The sequence below is a fragment of the Marmota monax genome, unplaced genomic scaffold (assembly GCF_021218885.2).
Source record: "Marmota monax isolate L192 unplaced genomic scaffold, Marmota_monax_Labrador192_F-V1.1 WCK01_AAM20220418_F8-fsc00019, whole genome shotgun sequence".
Taxonomy (NCBI): domain Eukaryota; kingdom Metazoa; phylum Chordata; class Mammalia; order Rodentia; family Sciuridae; genus Marmota; species Marmota monax.
In genome coordinates this window covers 18603819-18623738 of record NW_026695242.1, presented here as the reverse complement: position 1 = coordinate 18623738, position 19920 = coordinate 18603819, and the positions used below count along the sequence as shown (strand labels likewise).

At 32.3% G+C, this 19920-nt stretch overlaps 1 protein-coding gene across 2 annotated transcripts in view; it reads left to right on the top strand.

Annotated features, from left to right (window-relative positions):
• The window catches only part of Phyhipl (phytanoyl-CoA 2-hydroxylase interacting protein like), a 56294-nt gene that overhangs the window by 31986 nt on the left and 4388 nt on the right, over positions 1–19920 (top strand). For both annotated transcript variants that reach the window (XM_046419769.2, XM_046419770.1), the window contains exons 2-4: positions 6405–6601; positions 7600–7774; positions 10258–10375. In XM_046419769.2, the coding sequence (XP_046275725.1) occupies positions 6405–6601; positions 7600–7774; positions 10258–10375 (490 nt within the window). The remainder of the gene's footprint in view (positions 1–6404; positions 6602–7599; positions 7775–10257; positions 10376–19920) is intronic.

The following is a 19920-nucleotide window of genomic DNA, read 5'->3' as shown; positions in this document are numbered from 1 at the left end:
GAAAATACACATTGTTGTTAATAATTGTCCACAATTGGACTTCTTGGGATTGACCCAAAGATAAATAATCATATGTATCAAAAATTTACATAGAATAAATGTCCTGTATTGTGATTGATTTATTAGTTAGATAGAATACACCAACATTAGAATTACTTGTCATGTAAAAATATTCGCAATATATTATCACATATAAAAATAGTATGCATAAAATGTTATTAGTATAGAGTTTACGAGTGATTTTTTATTCTTTGTATTTTTTTCCTAAACGTTCCAATAATATTCATTGCTACTTACTAAGAGTATTTTTAATTTAGAGAGTTGTAGAGAATAGTTTCTTTGTGGTTACTAATTTGAATTTTATTACTGTTTGAAGTTTTCTTTCATGAATTTAAAAGTACTGCAGTACTATATATGAATATACCATGGTGAATCCCACTTCTCTGTATAATGCACCAAAATTAAAAGTGAATTCAAGAGAAACAAGAGTAGAGGAAAGGGATCTGAGGGAGGAGGAGAGACTGGAGAATAAAATGGAGCAAATTGTTATGTGCATACATGAATATGTCACAGTGAACAACACTATTACATATGATTATAATGCATTAATAAAAACATTTTTTAAGTACTGTAATATTTTAAAGTTATTTTAAGGAAACGGAAGGTATTTTTCCCTCAGCAGACTGTATCTCTGTAAAGGAAGTTATTAACATAACTTATGTTTAATTATCCCATAATTTTAAATGCTTATTTTTCATTTAAATTAATTTTTAAAGCATAATAATTACACTCAAGAGTAAATCTTGTATTATATTTTATTTTTGGTATGAAATTTTCTAAAATATGGAAAAAGTGAATAACCACCACTTCTTTGTTGGCTGATTTAATTTATACATATCAACCTGCCTGTCTAATGATTAATTTAGAAGTAATGGATAGCAGAAAAACTATCTCAACTCTTCAAAATTCATATTATTTACTAATATTTTTAGGTTAAAAACTATTTTTAAGGCTTTCCAAGTTTTTGAAATCAGTAATTTGTTTATTTTCTTCAGACTAAAGACAAAAATGATTGTAAGTGGTATTGAACCAGTTATAGTTAGTACATAGTAAAGTGAAATAGCAAGTCAAAAATCAGTGTGTTCTTTCTCAAACAAATAAGGAAATATATTATGAATCACTTGAACCAGTTTTCATTTTGTTGAAAATAATTATAGATGTCATAAGGGGGAGAATGTAATTAAATATCTGCTGTTGGATTCTATTTAAGTATAGAAATATACATATGCATGTATTTTCTAGCTCTTCTAGCTATTGAGAGGCCCTGGAAGCAATGACTGCCATTCTCTTCTAAAATGACTCCTAATTCCTAGAGAAATGGTTGATTTCAGCAGAGAAGTACAAAATAAGCTAGAACACCTTGTTAAAGAAAGAAAGTGAAAAGGACTTAAATAATTGTGAGGCCATGCCTAAAGGACATAGAAACCATCTTGAAGGACTTCAGTTGGCTATCTGTAAGGCAAATTGAGTAACAAATAACCATAGTATAACAGATTGTCTTAGGCCACTTGTGCTGAAATAATAAAAATACTTGGGGCTGAGTAATTTATATAATAGAAATTAATTTCTCACAGTTTTCAAAGCAGGAAAGTTCAGAAACAAGGCACTAGTAGCCTCAGTGTACATTAAGAACTAGTTTCTGCTTCAAGATGGTATCTTCAATTCCTGTAGAGGAGATGAGCAGTATATCCTCATGTCAGAAAGTGGAAGGGCAAAGGATGACTGTAATAAAAACAATAGATTATATGTGTTGGTAAGAACCCTTATATACTATGCTAGAGGGAATGTCAAATGGTGCAGCAGTTTTGGAAAACAGTTTTGTCATTTCCTCAGTAAGTTAAACATAGAGTTATCCATATGATGCAGCAATTCCACTCCTAGGTTATATACCCATGAGAGTTGAAATGCATGTACACATAGCAGCCTTATTTATAGCAGTACAAATGTGGAAAAACTCAATGTATATCAACTGATAATAGATAAATAGCAGGTGGCATATCCATACAATGGAATATTATTTAGCAATAAAAACAAATGAGGCATGATGTAACAGGGATGATGTAACAGGCCCATCACAAAGGAGCACATATGGTATTATACTATTCATGTGAAATGTACAGAATAGGTAAATCTATGAAGACAAGTGATAAAGCAGTGGTTGCTTAAGGCTGAGAGAAAGGGGCATATGTATATGGATAGAGATAATGACTAAGGTATGTAGAGTTTCTTGGGGGGGTAAAATTTTTTCTATAGTTGATTATGGAGTGGATGCATACCTCTGAATCTACTAAAGGCCACTGAATTGTGTGCTTTAAATGAATGAATGTATGGTATGTGAATTGTATCTTAACACAGCTATTTTTTCATCTGATCATCCATCATTTTTAAGGTGATTTAAGTTCAGTGAGTAAAGAGCTAAATATAAAATATTATTAGTGTAATTTCACAGCATTTTTATCTTGCATTTTTATATTTGCTGCTATTAAAACTACTTACAAGCCTACTGTGTTAAGGTGGTTATGGGGGTGGCGGTGGTGTCCCAAGATGCAGTTGGCTGCATTGGATGCATTCTGCTATCATGTATAACTAATTAGAAGGAATTTTTTTTAAGTCATAAAAAGTTATCACTTGACCCCTCATAACAAATTTCTCCATGTTTTTGAATTTATGTCTACTGGGTTGTAAATTGTAACAGATGTAGGTATTAAACAAACAGAAGGCTGACTTATAATGAGAATGCTGAAGTTTTATAGAAATTTATCAAACATTTTGAGAAAAAGTCAAAAAGGATTGGGAATTTCAAAGATTTTAATAATTTAAGGTTAAAAAGGAAACTTTTTTTAAACTTTATTTCTATGTGGTGCTGAGGATCAAACCCAGTGTCTCACACGTGTGAAGCAAGTGCTCTACCACTGAGCTATAGCCCCAGCCCCCAAAGGAAACATTTTTAACTCAATGGGATATTCAACACTGCTCCCCCAAAGTGAAAATTTAGCAGATGTGTTACTGGTGACCTGAGGTATTTGAAAACAGTTGAAGTTTATCATGAACATACATCATGCCTTCCCCCAAGGATAATTCTTTCTGTAAATGAAACATGTAAAAGGAACTCTTCCATTCCACATTGTGACTCAAATTCAAATGACTGAAACTTTACAAGAGGAATGCACTGTGTCTCTTCTCTTTCTAATCACACATACTCTTTCTAATCACATAGATCAACCTCAGACTTCACAAGTAAAAATCTTGTGTGACTTTCACATCATTCAACAACCAATACAAATATTTCTAGAACCATCAAATTTTCAGAGTAAACTTTGTACCAGTGAGGTGATGGTATTATTTTCAAAAGATTCTCCTATTCATAATGTATGTTCTTTATTTGCCCATGAATTTATTTTACCAAAAATTATTCAATTTGTTTGCCTAATTACTGCCAAAGTGTCTATTTATAATCTCAGTTCAATCCATCTGAAACACTGTATACTACATAAAATTATTTTGATAAACTGTAAATTTCTGACTCTGTTTTGGACTGACAGTGCCCCAGATTTGCCCCAAGTTGATTTTCCCTATTTTTTTAAACTTTTTTAAATAGTTAATGGATCTCTATTTTACTTATTTATTTATATGTGGTGCTGAGATTTGAACCCAGTGCCTCACACATGCTAGGCAAGCACTCTACCATTAAGCCACAACCCCAGCCCTACTTTTAAAAATAAAAGTAATAAGTTTTCAAAAAAAGAACTTAAATCACCTTAAAAATGATGATCAGATGAAAAAATAGCTGTGTTAAGATACAATGAAATACATGATGAAATGCTTAGAAAGAAAAGTTCATGTTTGGTTAGATAGAAGTATATCAAGCCATTGTTCTGTATTCAACATCACTAATCAGAAATATAGTCACAAATATTAGAATAATTTAGAATGTAAAGTAGAGAAAGGTATTTAGAATTACCCTTAAGATGAAATCTTACTAGGGATACAGATACAGAACTGCATTTGGAAGTATATTTGATTGACAGAACTAAGATATTACTGTTTTTTAAAAAAATATTAGTGTGATGTTATCTAACTGTTGTTTTATTAGATTTTATAGACAGAATCATTGTTTCCTGTCCCTCATGTAAAAATCTATCAGTTAAAAATTGATTCACAGAGTATGAGGAAGAAGCAAGTTACATGTGAACTCACAGAATTTACTTAAATTATTTACTTCCTCTACCCAAGTAAGAAAGCTGCAATGCAGGTATTTAATCTAATGGTTTTGTTAAAAATTGGGACTATCATAAGTAGCTGAAAGATGAAGATTGTTGATATAACAAAATCTTTATATTGCCCCCAATGGGATAATATTATTTGAGCAAAGATTTCCACATTTTAATAAAGAGAATAACTTTTCTCAAATCTTAACATTTACAGGAAAAATATATAAAACAAAGCATTCTATTAAATACATATCAATTGTTAACTAAGATGATGATGGAAATTTAAATGGGAAAATATAATGTCTTTGATAGTGTTATAAGTTTTAAGTTAAAATTGGATCAAATGGAAGAGCTTTATTTTTTCTCCATATGATCCTAAATAACAATTTTAATTATTTTTTTCACTGAGTTGTGAAATTATATGGCTGTAGTATAATACAGATGAGACATAGAAATTTATACTATTTGAGTCTAGAAAGTTTTTCATTAATGTTACTGATGTTTTAAAGATAACTTCAGTTAGAATAATAGGTTGAAATGTGAGCTTTTCAAAATAAGACAAAATTGCTAATGTTTGGGTGTTATTTTACTGCCTTTTACTTTTCTAGCTCCAATGAAAGGATTCCAGTTGGATTTTTTTCTATTCCTTTGATTTTTTGAAAAGCTTTAAGCCAGAAGCAAATTTGGGTTATTTTTGAGACCAGATGGGGAGGAAAATGAAAGGGGAGTTTCTAACAGTTTCTTGTAGAGGGAATTTGGAGAAACTTAAAGTGTGAGAGAAGTTTTTAAGAGAAGAAAGGAATTTTTCCGCTATTGTTTAAGAAATGAAATTGAAGAACTTAGGTTGCTTTGAAATTAGTTTTCAACTGCCATCAGTTTCCTTTGATCATAGTAAAATTTGAGATGAGACAGTGTGGCTCAAATATTTAATACAGTTGGGAATTGTCTAACGTTTTATGTCAGTGATTTTCATGGAAGTTGGAGGAGGGAGAACAATTTTATCTGGAAGAGGAAGGTATTGCCGTAAAGTAGCTTTCATTGTTGTTACTTTTAATTATTGTTGATTAAAGTTTGATATTTTGTCCTGTTAAAGAAAAAATTATTAGCTGATTTATGTATGACCTACCATATTTTTATATTATTATCAATTCCTTTTTTCCCCTTTGGGGGCATTGAATATTATATTAGCTTGGGGGAAAGAGAATGTGGGAAGAAATGGAGTAGAATTTGATTCCATATGTCTTCTTATACATGAAATAAACTTGGCGAATCTGAATTTTCTTTTTTTGTCCTGTCATCAGTCTTGTCCTGCTCTGTACTATCAGCCAAAGTGGTGATAATTTCTTTAAGTACAGAGACAGTCTTTAAAGTCTGCAATTTCCAGATGTTGGATCAGTTCTTCAAGATTTTAGTGATATCAGTGAACATGGCAATCATCTTTTTGTGTTTTCTTTTGAACCTATCTATACATAAATTTATCAGGATACCACAGGGAAAAGATTCCTAGAGTAATCCTTAACAACAGAGTAAGTTGTAAGTGAATAGTCTTCAATATTATTTGTTATATAGTAGAACAAATTACATGCTAGTAGAACGGTTACATGCTATTTCTATATAATATCTCCACAATGAAAAGGAGGAACAATTTGTATAGTATGTTATTGCTACTTCATACAGTTTTATAAAAATATTTCATTTATTTGACTGGAACCCTTCATTATCAACATCTCTATGAAATCATGTAGCTGAAACACCCAATACTACATGAGGGCAGAATTGATCATGTAGGGAAATGGTCTCTTGGGACTTTTCAGAAGAAATCTAATCATTTAAGAGTAATGTTTCATATATTATAAAGATGAATCATCAATGTTTTTGTTTTTACTCTATGAAGCAGAAATTGAGCAACTAAATTGAAATTGTAGACATGATGAGAATTAAGTCATTTCTGCTTTTTATTCATAATACAACCTTGAAAACATCCTTTATGATCATTATCATTCAAATTATTTAATGAACAAAATGAAATCCCAGATTTAGTAATTAGAGAATTATTTTCAGAAATATGTACATTGCTACAGATTTCATAGCTAGAAAAATCCACTAATTGGATTCTATGCATTTTTTTGGCAGGTAACAAATCACAAGACAGTGGCATAGCAGAGATGGAAGAGCTTCCTGTACCACATAACATCAAAATAAGCAATATCACATGTGACTCATTCAAGATTTCATGGGAAATGGATTCAAAATCCAAAGACCGAATTACACACTATTTCATTGACCTCAACAAGAAAGAGAACAAGAACTCTAATAAATTTAAACATAAGGTAAAAATCTAACAAGTACTTATTTATCTTAAATGCTTTCTAAGTATGAGGACACTTTAAAAGAAGAATAATGTTCTATTAGTAACATATGATACACTTAGCATTGGGAAGAATAAAAATTGTATGTGATTTAAAAACCCTGTACCTCTAATATATTTTGGAAGAAAATGAAATGCTCTGATTATTGTTAAATGAATGCAAATACTATATGACTTAAATATTCTACTCTTTGATATTTATCCAAAAGAACTGAAATCAGCATATTATGATGATATGGACATTACATCATTTCAGTGTTTATAGCAGCACAGTTCACACATTATGGAACCACCTAGGAGTCAGCCAACAGATGAATGGATAAAGAAAAAAATAATGTGTGTATACACATACACATTATGTGTGTGTGTGTATGTATGTCTCTATACACACATTTTATACACACACACACACACACACACACACACACACACACACATACACAATGGAATTCTACTTAGTCCCAGAGAATGAATTGATGTCATATACTGATAAAGGTTGGAACTGGAGAATATCATGCTAAGTGAAATAACCCAGAGGCAGAAAGTCAAGGGTGAAGTGTTTTTTCTCATATGTGGAAGCTAGACCAAAATAAGGGGGAAAAATTAAAAGGTGAATGAGGGATTTCCTTGAAAACAGAAGATAGATCAGTGGAGTAAAGGAAGGAGTTTGAGGGGATGGGAAGAGAGATAAGAAAAGGGTGAAATTAATCTGACCAAACTTTCCTGTGTACATATATGAATATACCACAGAGAATTTCACCTTTGTGTAAAGTATTTTTAAATAGGTAAATTCTTTTGTTAGCTAGGAATTTAAGTTTCTCTTCTCTCTGTTGTTTATAAGTGACTAAAGTTACACTTGAATGCCCTTCCCTCCCTCCCACCTTTCTTATTTCCTTCCTTTTTATCCCTTCCCTTCCTTTCCTTCATTTTTGTTCCTATTCTTCCTTTTTTCATTTTTAGGATGTTCCAACAAAATTGGTGGCAAAAGCTGTTCCCTTGCCAATGACTGTCCGTGGACACTGGTTTCTGAGCCCAAGAACTGAATATACGGTAGCAGTGCAGACTGCCTCAAAACAAGTTGATGGTGATTATGTTGTATCTGAATGGAGTGAAATTATAGAATTCTGCACAGCAGGTAAGAAAACTAGATACAAATACAAGAAAAACAAAATGTTACTTGTTTCCAGAAAGGTAATTACCAAAAAGTATTCTTTTTTGTAATTATAAAGTGAATAGGTATTGCATAGGTTAGTTTTTCATTGTCAGTAGCATTGTGTAACAGAATGAACAATATTGTATTGATTGGAGGGAACTGAGGTTCTCAGTTCTCAAACTTGAGTGATGTCATCAAATCACTTTTTTGCTGCATATATAGTTTGATATTATTTGCAATGAAAGCTTTATAAATAAAAATACATGCAGTTTGATAATATACTCATCATATTTTGAACTTCATTTTCTTCTTTTTATTCTTTGATTTTCACAGATATTGAAGGAAGGAAGACAGAAATATACTTCTCTAATATAGGGGAATAGAGGCAGGTCTCAATAACTATGCCTAATAGAAATGTTGGATTTTTCACTTGAGTAGTGGAAGAGCTTAAGGAAAAGATAGCTTTAAACTAGTGTCCTGTTTGTGTGTCTTTTCTTTATTAAAAAGTACCTTAATAGCCATTTGGCATTAAGAAATCTGATGTAAGGAAACTGCTTTACTGGGGAGGTTTAATCTAAGACAAAAAGGCACAATCTCTTTTTCCATTGTGTCACACAATTTGAGTATCCCTGATCTGAAAATTTGAAATCTGGAACATTTTTAACACTGATGTTTTTGAATTTTTGAGCATTTTAGGCTTGGGGAGTGGGAATGCTCAATCAGTTAAAGTATATGCAAATATTCCAAAATCCAGAAAACTCTGAAATTTGAAATACTCTGGTGTCAAGCATTTTGGATAAGGGATATTCAACCTATAATGCCTGCAGTTTTCTCTATGACAAATGAAACAATATCAGGTATTTGTCACTAAAAGGAGCTAAAATTTATTTGCCAAAATCCCATATGACATTAGGGAAAGGTTTGAAATATTGTTTCTTTTTTAGTTTCAGGAAGATCCTTCCAGTTCACAAATAGCACGCATGCACACACATGCATACAAATGCACACACATGCACATGTATTCATTCTGTTCAACTATATAAGTGCATGTTGTTATTTCTGTATGTATGAAGGAAAATTCTTTTTTTATTTTGTTTTCATTTAGAGTGGAATCTCCCTGTAGTTCATTATGTACATCGCATAATTCTCCTAAAAATTATAGAGAAACTGCCTGCTTTTAAGTGAACTACAACAATTTCTATACATTATTTTGCCTTTTTATTTTTGTAAGTCAAATCTAAGAGGAACTTAAGCTGTTCAGAGCTGTAGTTTGAGTTTATCAGTTTATTTGGGGACTGTTTCTTATAAACTTTATAACTTGGTCTCTTATATTTTAAGAAAGCTATTGTGAATAATTGTCATTTAATCTTGACATTAATTCACATATCATTTATTGAGCCCATACTGTGAGCTAGGCACTTTACAAGGTATTGGAAATACAATATGATACAATCATATAAAATAGAATACCACAGACTAATCTACTTCTAGTATGTAACAGAGCTAAAACAATACTCACTATAATAATGCCATTATTGACTATTTAGATAATATTTATCTCCTATGGATCATTAGTTCTTTGAAGGGAAAAATATATTTTTATCTTTTAATCTGATTGTCTAATTTTGCATAGTGCTTTGTATATAGTACATTTTAATATAAATAAATGCTGGTTGATCTGGTACAGAGTAAGTAAACAAATTCTGTCATGAGCACTTTAACTAGGTTGGTCTGTTTAGAAACTCTAAGTAACCTTTATAGACCAAAAGTTTCCTTAGTTTTTGTTGCAGGTGTTTGAAGTAATTCTCAATTTTCAAAACAAAAAGTTTATTAAGAAGTATCAAATAATTTTAAGAGTTGTACTAGTCTTTTGTACTCAAAGACATCTATGAGCCAGAAATGGAGTCTCAAAGTTACTGGCTATATGAACACTGAGCAAAAACATTTAACTTTGATGAGCTTCAATTTTTACATCATTAAAACAGCCATATTTAATCTATCTTATGAACCTCAGAGGTTTAGAAAATAAATTAAGTATTATTTCTACTCTCCAACTTTGCTGATTGCTTGCAGATTATAAATTTCTTTCATTCAGTTTATCAATTGATTGTAGACAAGTTGCTATAGTGCTGATGGACATTAATTGGGTTATGAAGACTTATATTGAACATACGTTTGTTTCAGGATATTCAATTTCAAAGAGTAAAAAAGTACAAGGATATTCTAAGAAACAACATAAACCATAACAAGGGGCTAGAGATGTAGCTCAGTGGTAGAGCACTTGTTTAAAGAAAAATGTGCCACACAAGGACAGTGAATGTATGTTTGTTTTTTATAAATTGCAATTACTGTTTATTTAGTTGAATTCTCTAAAGGTAATTATTAATAATCTCTAATTTATTAAGTATGTAGCTGGTACTTTTGGTGCTATATTTTAAATAAAAAGACTTTTTTTTAAATTACAGACTATTCAAAAGTTCATCTAACACAACTGTTGGAGAAGGCTGAAGTGATTGCAGGACGTATGCTTAAATTTTCTGTTTTTTATCGTAACCAGCACAAAGAATATTTTGACTATGTTCGGTAAGAATAAAAAAATTTGGTGTTTTTTTTTAACTAAAAATGATTCAAATTCTAGGCTCATGTTTCCCATTACTCTAGTTTTATAAAATTGGAATTCCAGATTTCTTTTGTAAATAGTTAATTATACTGACTTTTATTTCTTAGAAAAAGTAAATGAAAAAAAACATCTGATGATTTTCCCCCCACATCACTTAGATTGCTTTCCATGATCACATAACAATTCTGGTCTATTTGACTGGAATGTCTTAAATCTGGTATTTAGATTGATGAGTATTTATTATACATATTCCTGCAAATCCCACTAACTCAAATGTCCTCTGCTTCACACTACCAAATGTTCTTCTCTTTTTGTGGATCTCTTTAAGACATTGAAATGAGAGGATAAGAAAAAAGACTATGTCATGAATTATTATGATAATTCAGGTGGGATTTTCAGACTTTCTCCAGAGTGGAAAGCTCTTAATCATTAGTGCAAATTAATTATTCATGAGAACAATCTCTTTTGTTTACTTTTGAATTGTAGTGATTTCAACTGGATGTTTAAAGATCACCTATTTCAATCCCTTGAAGCAATTCTCAAGAAGTTAATAGAACTCTATCCCATAGGTAGTTTAATACTTGCAACATTTTCATATTTGTAGAAGACAATTTCAAGAGCATAAACAGGCAGATATATGTTTTAAAGTGAGATTCAGGATTTCAAAATGACAAGTGCTATTTTGGTTCTATAACTTTTATACAGAAATCACTATAATTTTGTCATTTTTAAAAGCCCTGGTCTCGCTTTAGACTTCAAAGGATTCTTAAGTTGACAGGACTATATATGAAAAAAATTTAGGAAGCTTTGGCATTCTTTCTGTTTTCTTTATATTTCTGTTTCTCTTAAATCAAGATCATGGTACTAGGTTTATATTCCTGAAGTATTGTTGATGTCAATTTTAGATGGCCACTGGAGGTCAGTGTTTCTCTACAACTTTATTTGTCCTTCGGATGGGAACTGGCCTTCCATACTTGCTTCATCTGTTTTCAGAAATTCTCCCAAGAAGTAAAAGGAATAAATAGCATACGGAAAATGCATAAAGTTGATGTACACATGGCATGATATGATTCCAAATTGTAACATGAAAGATGTGTTTATTACGAAGAAAATTTGCCTTTGATGGATTTCCTGTAATGATAGTAGTAAAATCCATGTAAATTATATTTTCAAGCAGTACATATAAATAAGTATACTTTGTGAAGGAATTGATAGAATCTTTCAACATTGTTTCTTAATGATGGTTTATTAAAAAGCCTTTATCTCGGCAGATCTTGGTATTCGTCTTATGCTATGAATTTTAGTTAGGACACATTTTCTTAGAGTCCATTTAAAATGTCATGATCTTATTCAGATGCTTAAATATGAAGGAACCTTTAAATTACCTGATAAACTTTCCAAATCATTATTTTTGGGAAAAAAACCTAGATAAAGTCTGATTTAAACTATAAGGAATGAACTCATTTTTGACTCTTGAAAAGAATTTCAAAGTGAATATTGTTTTCCCTTACTTTAAATGAAAAATAAGACTTTACCTCTTACTGCTTTTCATTTTCAATAGAGAACTTAATTGTCCTTAAATTCCTTACTGTATCTGAAATTTTATCTTCAAGAATTCAATAAGATCAGTAGGTATGTGTAGGAATTCTTATATTTTTGGTGTCAGATTTCGGATAACCTTAAAGTTGAGGTTCTGCCATTAATAGTAGGTCTCATTCCCTAACTTGAATTCCTATTTATATATTTTCTGCTGTTATTAATTCATATAGTTGTGCTTGTGGCTCTTTATGAAGGGCATATGAATTTTATTAATGAAAATGAAACAAAGGTAACAAATTTTGATCAGGGGCAAAATTAAAAAGACACACATTTCCATATTCTTTTTACTAAGTACAACTAAAATTTTTGGCATTATATATAAAAGAAATATTAAATTTTGCAAAGTAAAAAGAAGAAGGTAGACCAACCAGGTATTCTGGAACTGGAGAAACAACACAGGGATGAGTTAACTAGGTTTCTTTTACTTTTTTTTTTTTTTTGGTCACGTGTAAAATCAAGTTTTTAATTCACTTTCACTTGTTAATTCTATGATGCTTTTTATGTAGATGTGTTTCTTTTTTTATTTGTTCTAATTAGTTATACATGACAGTAGAATGTATTTCAACACATCATGCGTAAATGGAGCATAATTTTTCATTCTTCTGGTTGTGTATGAGGTAGAATTATACTGGTCATGTAATCATATATGTACATAGGATAATAATGTCCAATTCATTCTGCTACCCTTCCTTCCCCCATACCCACTCACCTCCCTTCACTCCCCTCTGTCTAATCCAAAGTACCTCTATCCACCCACCCCCTTACTGTGAATTAGCATCCGCATATCAGAAAACATTGGACCTTTGGTTCATTGGGAATGGCTTGTTTTGCTGAGCATGATATTCTCTAGCTCCATCCACTAACAGGCAAATGGATAGCGCTGCAGAATTTCATTCTTCTCTAAGGCTGAGTAATATTCCATTGTGAATATATACCACTTTTGTCTAATATGGGATAACTTTTATTTATGTGGATTTATTGATCTACATGTCTGTTTTGGTGCCAATACTATGCTGTTTTTGCTACTATGGCTCTGTAGTATAATTTAAGTCTGGAATGTATACCACATTTTCTTTACCCCTTTATCAGTTGAAGGGCACCTAGGTTGGTTCATAGTTTAGCTATTGTGAATTGAGCTGCTATAAACATTGATGTGGCTGTGTCACTGTAGTATGCTGATTTTAAGTCCTTTGGGTATAAACAGAGCTGGGGGTGGGGGCTGGGATTGTGGCTCAGTGGTAGAGGGCTCACCTTGCACGTGCGAGACCCTGGGTTCCATCCTCAGCACCACATAAAAATAAATAAGTGAAATAAAGGTATTGTGTCCAACTACAACTAAAAAAGAAATATTTAAAAAAAACAGCAGGGGGATAACTGGGTCAAATGGTGGTTCCATTTCAAGTTTTCTGAGAAATCTTCATACTGCTTTACACAGTGGCTATACCAATTTGCAGTCCCAACAGAAATGTATGAGTGTACCTCTTTCCCTACATCCTTGCCAACATTTATTGTTGCTTGTATACTTGGCAGTTGCCATTCTGACTAGAGTGAAATGAAATCTCAGTGTAGTTTTGATTTGCATTTCTTTAACTGCTAGAAATGTTGAACATTTTTTCATATATTTGTTGATCGATTGTATTTCTTCTTCTGGGAAGTATCTTTTTAGTTCTTTAGCCAATTTATTGATTGGGTTATTTGTTTTTTGGTGTTAAGTTTTTTGAATTCTTTATATATCCTGAAGATTAGTGCTGTATCTGAGGTACATGTGGTAAAGTTTTTTCTCCCATTCTTTAGTTCCTCTCTTCATGTTCTTGATTGTTTCCTTTGCTGTGAAGAAGCTTTTTAATTTGAATCCATCCCATTTATTGATTCTTGATTTTACTTCTTGTGCTTCGGGAATCTTGTTAAGGAAGTCAGTTCCCAAGCCGACATGGTAAAGATTTGGGCCCACTTTTTCTTCTATTAGGCACAAGGTTCTCTGTTGTAGTGCCTAGGTCTGTGATCTACTTAGAGTTGAGTTTTGTGCAGGGTGAGAGATAGGGATCTAATTTCATTTTGCTGGATTTCCAGTTTTCCCAGAACCATTCATTGAAGAAGCTATCTTTTCTCAATGTATGTTTTTGGCTCCTTTGTCTAATATGAGATAACTGTATTTATGTGGATTTGTCTCTATGTCTTCTATTCTGTACCATTTGTCTACATGTCTGTTTTGGTGCTAATACCATGCCATTTTTGCTACTATGGCTTTATAGTTTAATTTAAGTCTGGCATTGTGATGCCTACTGCTTCATTTTTCTTACTAAGAATTGCTTTGTCTATCCTGGGTCTCTTATTTTTCCAAATGAATTTCATGATTGTTTTTTCTATTTCTATTTCTATGAAGAATGTCTTTGGGATTTTAATAGGAATTGCATTAAATCTGTATAGCATTCTTGGTAGTATGACCATTTTCACAATGTTAATTTTGCCCATCCAAGACCGTGGATCTTTCTGTCTTTTCTTCAGTAGTTTTTTTTTTTTTTTTAAGTATCTTTCACCTCTTTTGTTAGATTGATTCCCAATTATTTTATCTTTTTAGGCTATTATGAATGGGGTAGATTTTCTAATTTATCTTTTAGTGGATTTATCACTTATGTATAGGAATGCATTTTATTTATGGGTGTTAATTTTTTTATTTTTTTTGGTTCTGAGGGTTGAACTCATGGGCACTTGACCACTGAGCCACATCTTCAGCTCTATTTTTTATTTTATTTAGAGACATGGTCTCACTGAGTTGCTTACTTTTGCTTACCTCACTTTTGCTGAGGCTGGCTTTGAACTCTTGATCCTCCTGCCTCAGCCTCCCAAGCTGCCGAAATTACAAGTGTGCACCATCATGCCCAGATATGGGTGTTAATTTTATATCCAGCTCCTTTGCTGAATTCATTCATTAGTTTTAGAAGTTTTCTGGTGAAAATTTTTGAGTCTTCTAAATATAGAATCATGTTGTGGGCAAAGAGTGATAGTTTGAATTCTTCTTTTTCTGTTTGTATCTCTTTAATTTCTTTCTTCTAATTGCTCTGGCTAGAGTTTTAAGGATAATGATGAAAAAAATGGTGAAAGAGGGCATCCTTGTCTTGTTCTAGTTCTTAGAGGGAATGCTTTCAATTTTTCACCATTTAGAATGATGTTGGCCTTGGGTTTAGCATATGTGACTTTTACAATAGATTTTCTCATGTTTAGATCATGAAGCACTGCTACATTTTGTCAAATAGTTTTTCTCTATCTATTGAGATGATCATATGGCTCTTGTTTTAAGTCTATTGATGTTATGAATTATGTTTATTGATTTCCATGTGTTGAACAAACCTTTCATCTTTGGGATGAACCCCACTTGATCATGATGCACTATCTTTTTGATATGTTTTTGTATTCTATTTGCCAGAACATTATGGACATGTGAAACTATAGCAGATCTAGTATTCATGTCTTTAGTATCAAGGAAAGAAAGAAAATGGGACTAAAAAGTACGCATTGATGTATCTGGAATATCCCTCAAATTTAGCAAACAACCTAAACCTACAGATTCAAACTGAGAAAACCTCAAATTAGATAAATCCAAACAAACCCATGCCAAGACATATCAGAATCACCTGAAAACTGAAGAAAAAGAAAAAAAATCTTCAAAGTGGTAAGAGGGATAAAAAAAAAGCACCTTATCTGTAGGGAAAAGAATAGTTGGACTGATACCATTACCAGAAACCATTGAAGCCAGAAGTGGCACAGTATTTTCAAGTAACCAAGAATCCTATTTGAAGTGAAAAAATTCTATAAGAATAATGGGGAATAAAGACATACTTAGATGAAGAAAAACTAAGAGAATTTGTTGCCAGCATACCTAACCTAAAGAATGGTAAGAGGGAGTTGCTAAGACAGGAACAAAATAATTAAAGAAGAAATCTTAGAACATCAGAAGAAAGAAAGAACAACAGAGTGAAACATAGGCTACATACTGTTACAATGCATGTATTTCTTATGCCTCCTTGTTTTCCTATCCACGAGTCTTGGTCTTTTCTTGAATCTTAATTTTTTTAATAAGTTCCCTAGGTAGTTTTCAGGTGATGGAATTTAAGACCATTCCTATTCTAAAGTCATTGGCAGATCCTGAGCATACCTCACTGGCTCACAAACTCTTTAAGAAGCATGGTGATTAGGGAAATCTTTCTTTGCTTCATTGGTAGCTTGAACTTTTCATTTCAAGTCATACTGGTAGGAACAGCAAGAAAAAGACATGCTCAAGGCATTCTGGGGGAAATTTAACAAAACCACCACTTACAAAGGTGGTTGCAGGGTTAAGCAACTAATAAGGCATAATAAAGCAACCAGAAACAATCAGAAGTTAAGACCATTGTTGGAAACAGAATGAGTAGGGAGTCAATCCAGCAAGAGTAGTAGTGGACAGAGAGATGTAGTTCTAGAAGAACCCTACCAAGCCAGAACCACAAGGCCCCAAAACATGAAGTAAGAGAGACATCCAAGGATTTACCTCCTTACACACCAGATCTTCTGCTATCTCCGATTGGTATAACTGAAATGGAGAGACCAAAGGACAAAGAATTGGATGTTAGAGTCTTCAGGCCACAGTGGTAGGTAAGAGAGGTGAAGAATACATCTGGGAATGAGGTAAAATAACCATGAGTGTCGAAAGCAAAATTCAAGGAAGATAAACTTGATTTGTAAACTGTGCATGGTTAAAAAAAAAGCCAAACAAAATACTTTTATACAATATACATGGACAGAACTCATTTGTTACTTTTTTGTTTAATTGATTTTTAAATTATTCAACTAAAAAAACAATTATATAGGTTTAGACAGAAGTATGGAGATTAAATGTGAAAGTCTGTCTTTAGCTTCGTTTTCTCAACTCTTTTCCCCTTAGGTAATCACTTGAACAATGTGTTGGGAATACTCCCAGGGCTTTTGCTATACACTGACATGTGTAAATGGTTAGGGTTCTCATTCTACATAAGTGGACTTACAAATGTGGTTTTAGAACTTGCTTCAAAAATGCATATCTTGCCAGGCATGGTAAATTACGCCTGCAATCCCAGCAACTCACAAGGTTAAGGCAGGAAGATTGCAAGTTCAAAGCCAGCCTCAGCAATTAAGCAAGGCCCTAAGCAACTCAATGAGACCCTCTCTCTAATATATATATATATATATATATATATATGGCTGGGGATGTGGCCCAGTGGTTAAACACCCCTGGATTCTATCTCATCTGATTCAAATGTATGATATGTCAAGATCATTGTACTGTCATGTGTAACTAACTAAAACAAATTTAAAAAAAGGAGATAATTGAGATGATTAATATATACACAGTACTGAATCTTATCTATAAATAGAATATATATCTTACCAAAAAAAGCAGATCTTAACTATTTTAATTCTACCTTGTATTCCATAGTATGGAGGTACCACCAACTGATTTTTTTTCTTGCTGTTACAAACTATAATAAACATCCTTTATTCTTTTTAAAATTCTTTATTGATACTTATTTGTTCATCTTTATGAGGATACATTATGGGAATTAGATGCATGTGTACAATGTGTAATACTCAAGCCAGGGTAATAAGCATTTCCATCTCTTTAACATTAATCGTTTCATGTGTTGGGAATTTCATACTTTCCTAGTCATTTGGAAATATAGATTGTTTTAAGCAATAGTTACACTACTGTGTCATAGAAAAAATAACAACTAATTCCTCCTTTCTGTGTTTTGATTTCTCTTGTTGAACTTCTTTGCATTCTTCCTCTCTTCTGCCTTCCTAGTTTCTAGTGACCACTATTCCATTACATTCTTTGACAAGATCAAGTTTTAATTTCTCCAAATGAGTGAGAACACATATTTGTTTTCTTGTATCATACTTCACATAAGACCTCCAGTTTCATCCATGTTGCTACTAATGATAAAATTTCATTCTTTTTATGGCTGAATAATATTCTGTTATGTGTGTATACAATACTTTCTTTATTCATGCATCCACTGATGGGTATCTTGATTGATACTATATTTTAGGTATTTGTGAATAATGCTGCAATAAGCATGGGAATGAATGATACAGATATAGTCTCCAGATCCTTGGCAAAGGCGCTAAAAATATGTTGGGAAAAAGACAGACTTTTAAACAAACTGTGCTGGATAAACTAGATATCCGTATTTAGAAGAAAGAAACTAGATCCCTAACCCTCACCTTGCACAAAAGTCAACTCAGAATGGATCAGAATGGTAGGAATAAGACTGTAAACTTTGCAACCACTGGGAAAAAAATGTAGAGTCAACACTCCAACATATAGGTATAGACAATGACTTCCTCCGTAGGACTTCTAAAGCTCAGGAAGTATATGAGAAATTAACAAATGGAATGCCATCAAATTAAGATGCTTATGCACAGCAAAGGAAATGATTAAGAGCATGAAAAGAGAGCCTATAGAATGGGAGAAACTTTGCTAGCTACTCTTCTGACACAGGATTAATATCAAGAATATATAAAGAACTCAAAACACCAAAAAACAATATATCTATAAATAGCCAAATGAACTAAATGAACACTCCTCAAAAGAAGAAATACAAAAGGCCAGAAAATATATGAGAAAATGTTTAACATCTTTTGCAGTTAAGAAAATGCAAATCAAAATGATACTGATTTCATCTCACTCTAGTTACAATGATGATCATCAAGACTACAAATAATAATGCTGGTGAGGATAGGAACAGTGAAAGGAGCCTTCAGATGCTGTTGGTGAGACTTAAGTTAGTACAACCACTGCAGAAATCACTATGGAGGTATCTCAAAAGATCAGGAATGAAACTACCATGTGACCCAGGTATACCACTCCTTGGTATTTATCCTAAAGAATTAAAAATCAGCATACTATAGTGATACATACATACCTATGGTTATAATAGCATATTTCACAAAAAAAAAATTGTGGAACAGCCTAGGTGTCTGTCAACAGATGAATGGATAAAGAAAATGTGATTTATATACACAATGGAGCTTTATTCCGCCATGAAGAAGAAAATGTCATTTATAGGAAAATGAATAGAACTTGAGAACATTTTGTTAAGTGAAATAAACTAAACTTAGTTAAGGGTCATATGTATTCCCTCATTTGTGGAAACTATAGAGAAAAAAAAAAGGTAAAAATGTGTGTATGAAAGGGAATCATCTGAAAACAGAAAGGAAACCAGTAGAGTAGAAGAAGACAACTGCGGGGAGAAAGGGAGAAAATGAGGTAGTACTGAGAAATTAAATTGCCCAAATTATGTTGTGTGCATATATGAATAGGTAACAATGAATATGTGTGATTTTAACCCACCAATATAAAATATTTTTAAAATATACATGGGCCGAGCATGGTGTAGTTCATGCCTGTAATCCCAGTGACTTGACTCAGGAGGCTAAGGTAGGCAGATCATAAATTCTCTATCTGCCTGGGCAATTTAGACACTTTCTAAAAATAAAAAGGGCTAGGGATATAGCTCAGTGATAAAGCACCCCTGCGTTCAATCCCCAGTTCCAAAAGTACGTACGTACATACATACATACATGGGAGTGTTAAGTATTTTTTGATAGAATGATTTCATCTCCTTTGGCTATGTACCCAGTATTGGAATTGCTGGATCATATACCAGTTCTGAGTTTTTTGAGGAATCTGCATATTGTTTTTAGCAATGACTGCTAGTTTACATTCCCACCAACAGTATATAAGCTTTCTCCTTTCTCTGCACCCTTGTCTGCATTTGTTAGTTTTTGTCTTTTTGACAATAGCCCTTCTTAGTAGGGTGAGATACCACATTGTGGTTTTGATTTGTGTTTCCCTGATAATTAGATTGAGTGTTTTTTAAATATATTCATTGAC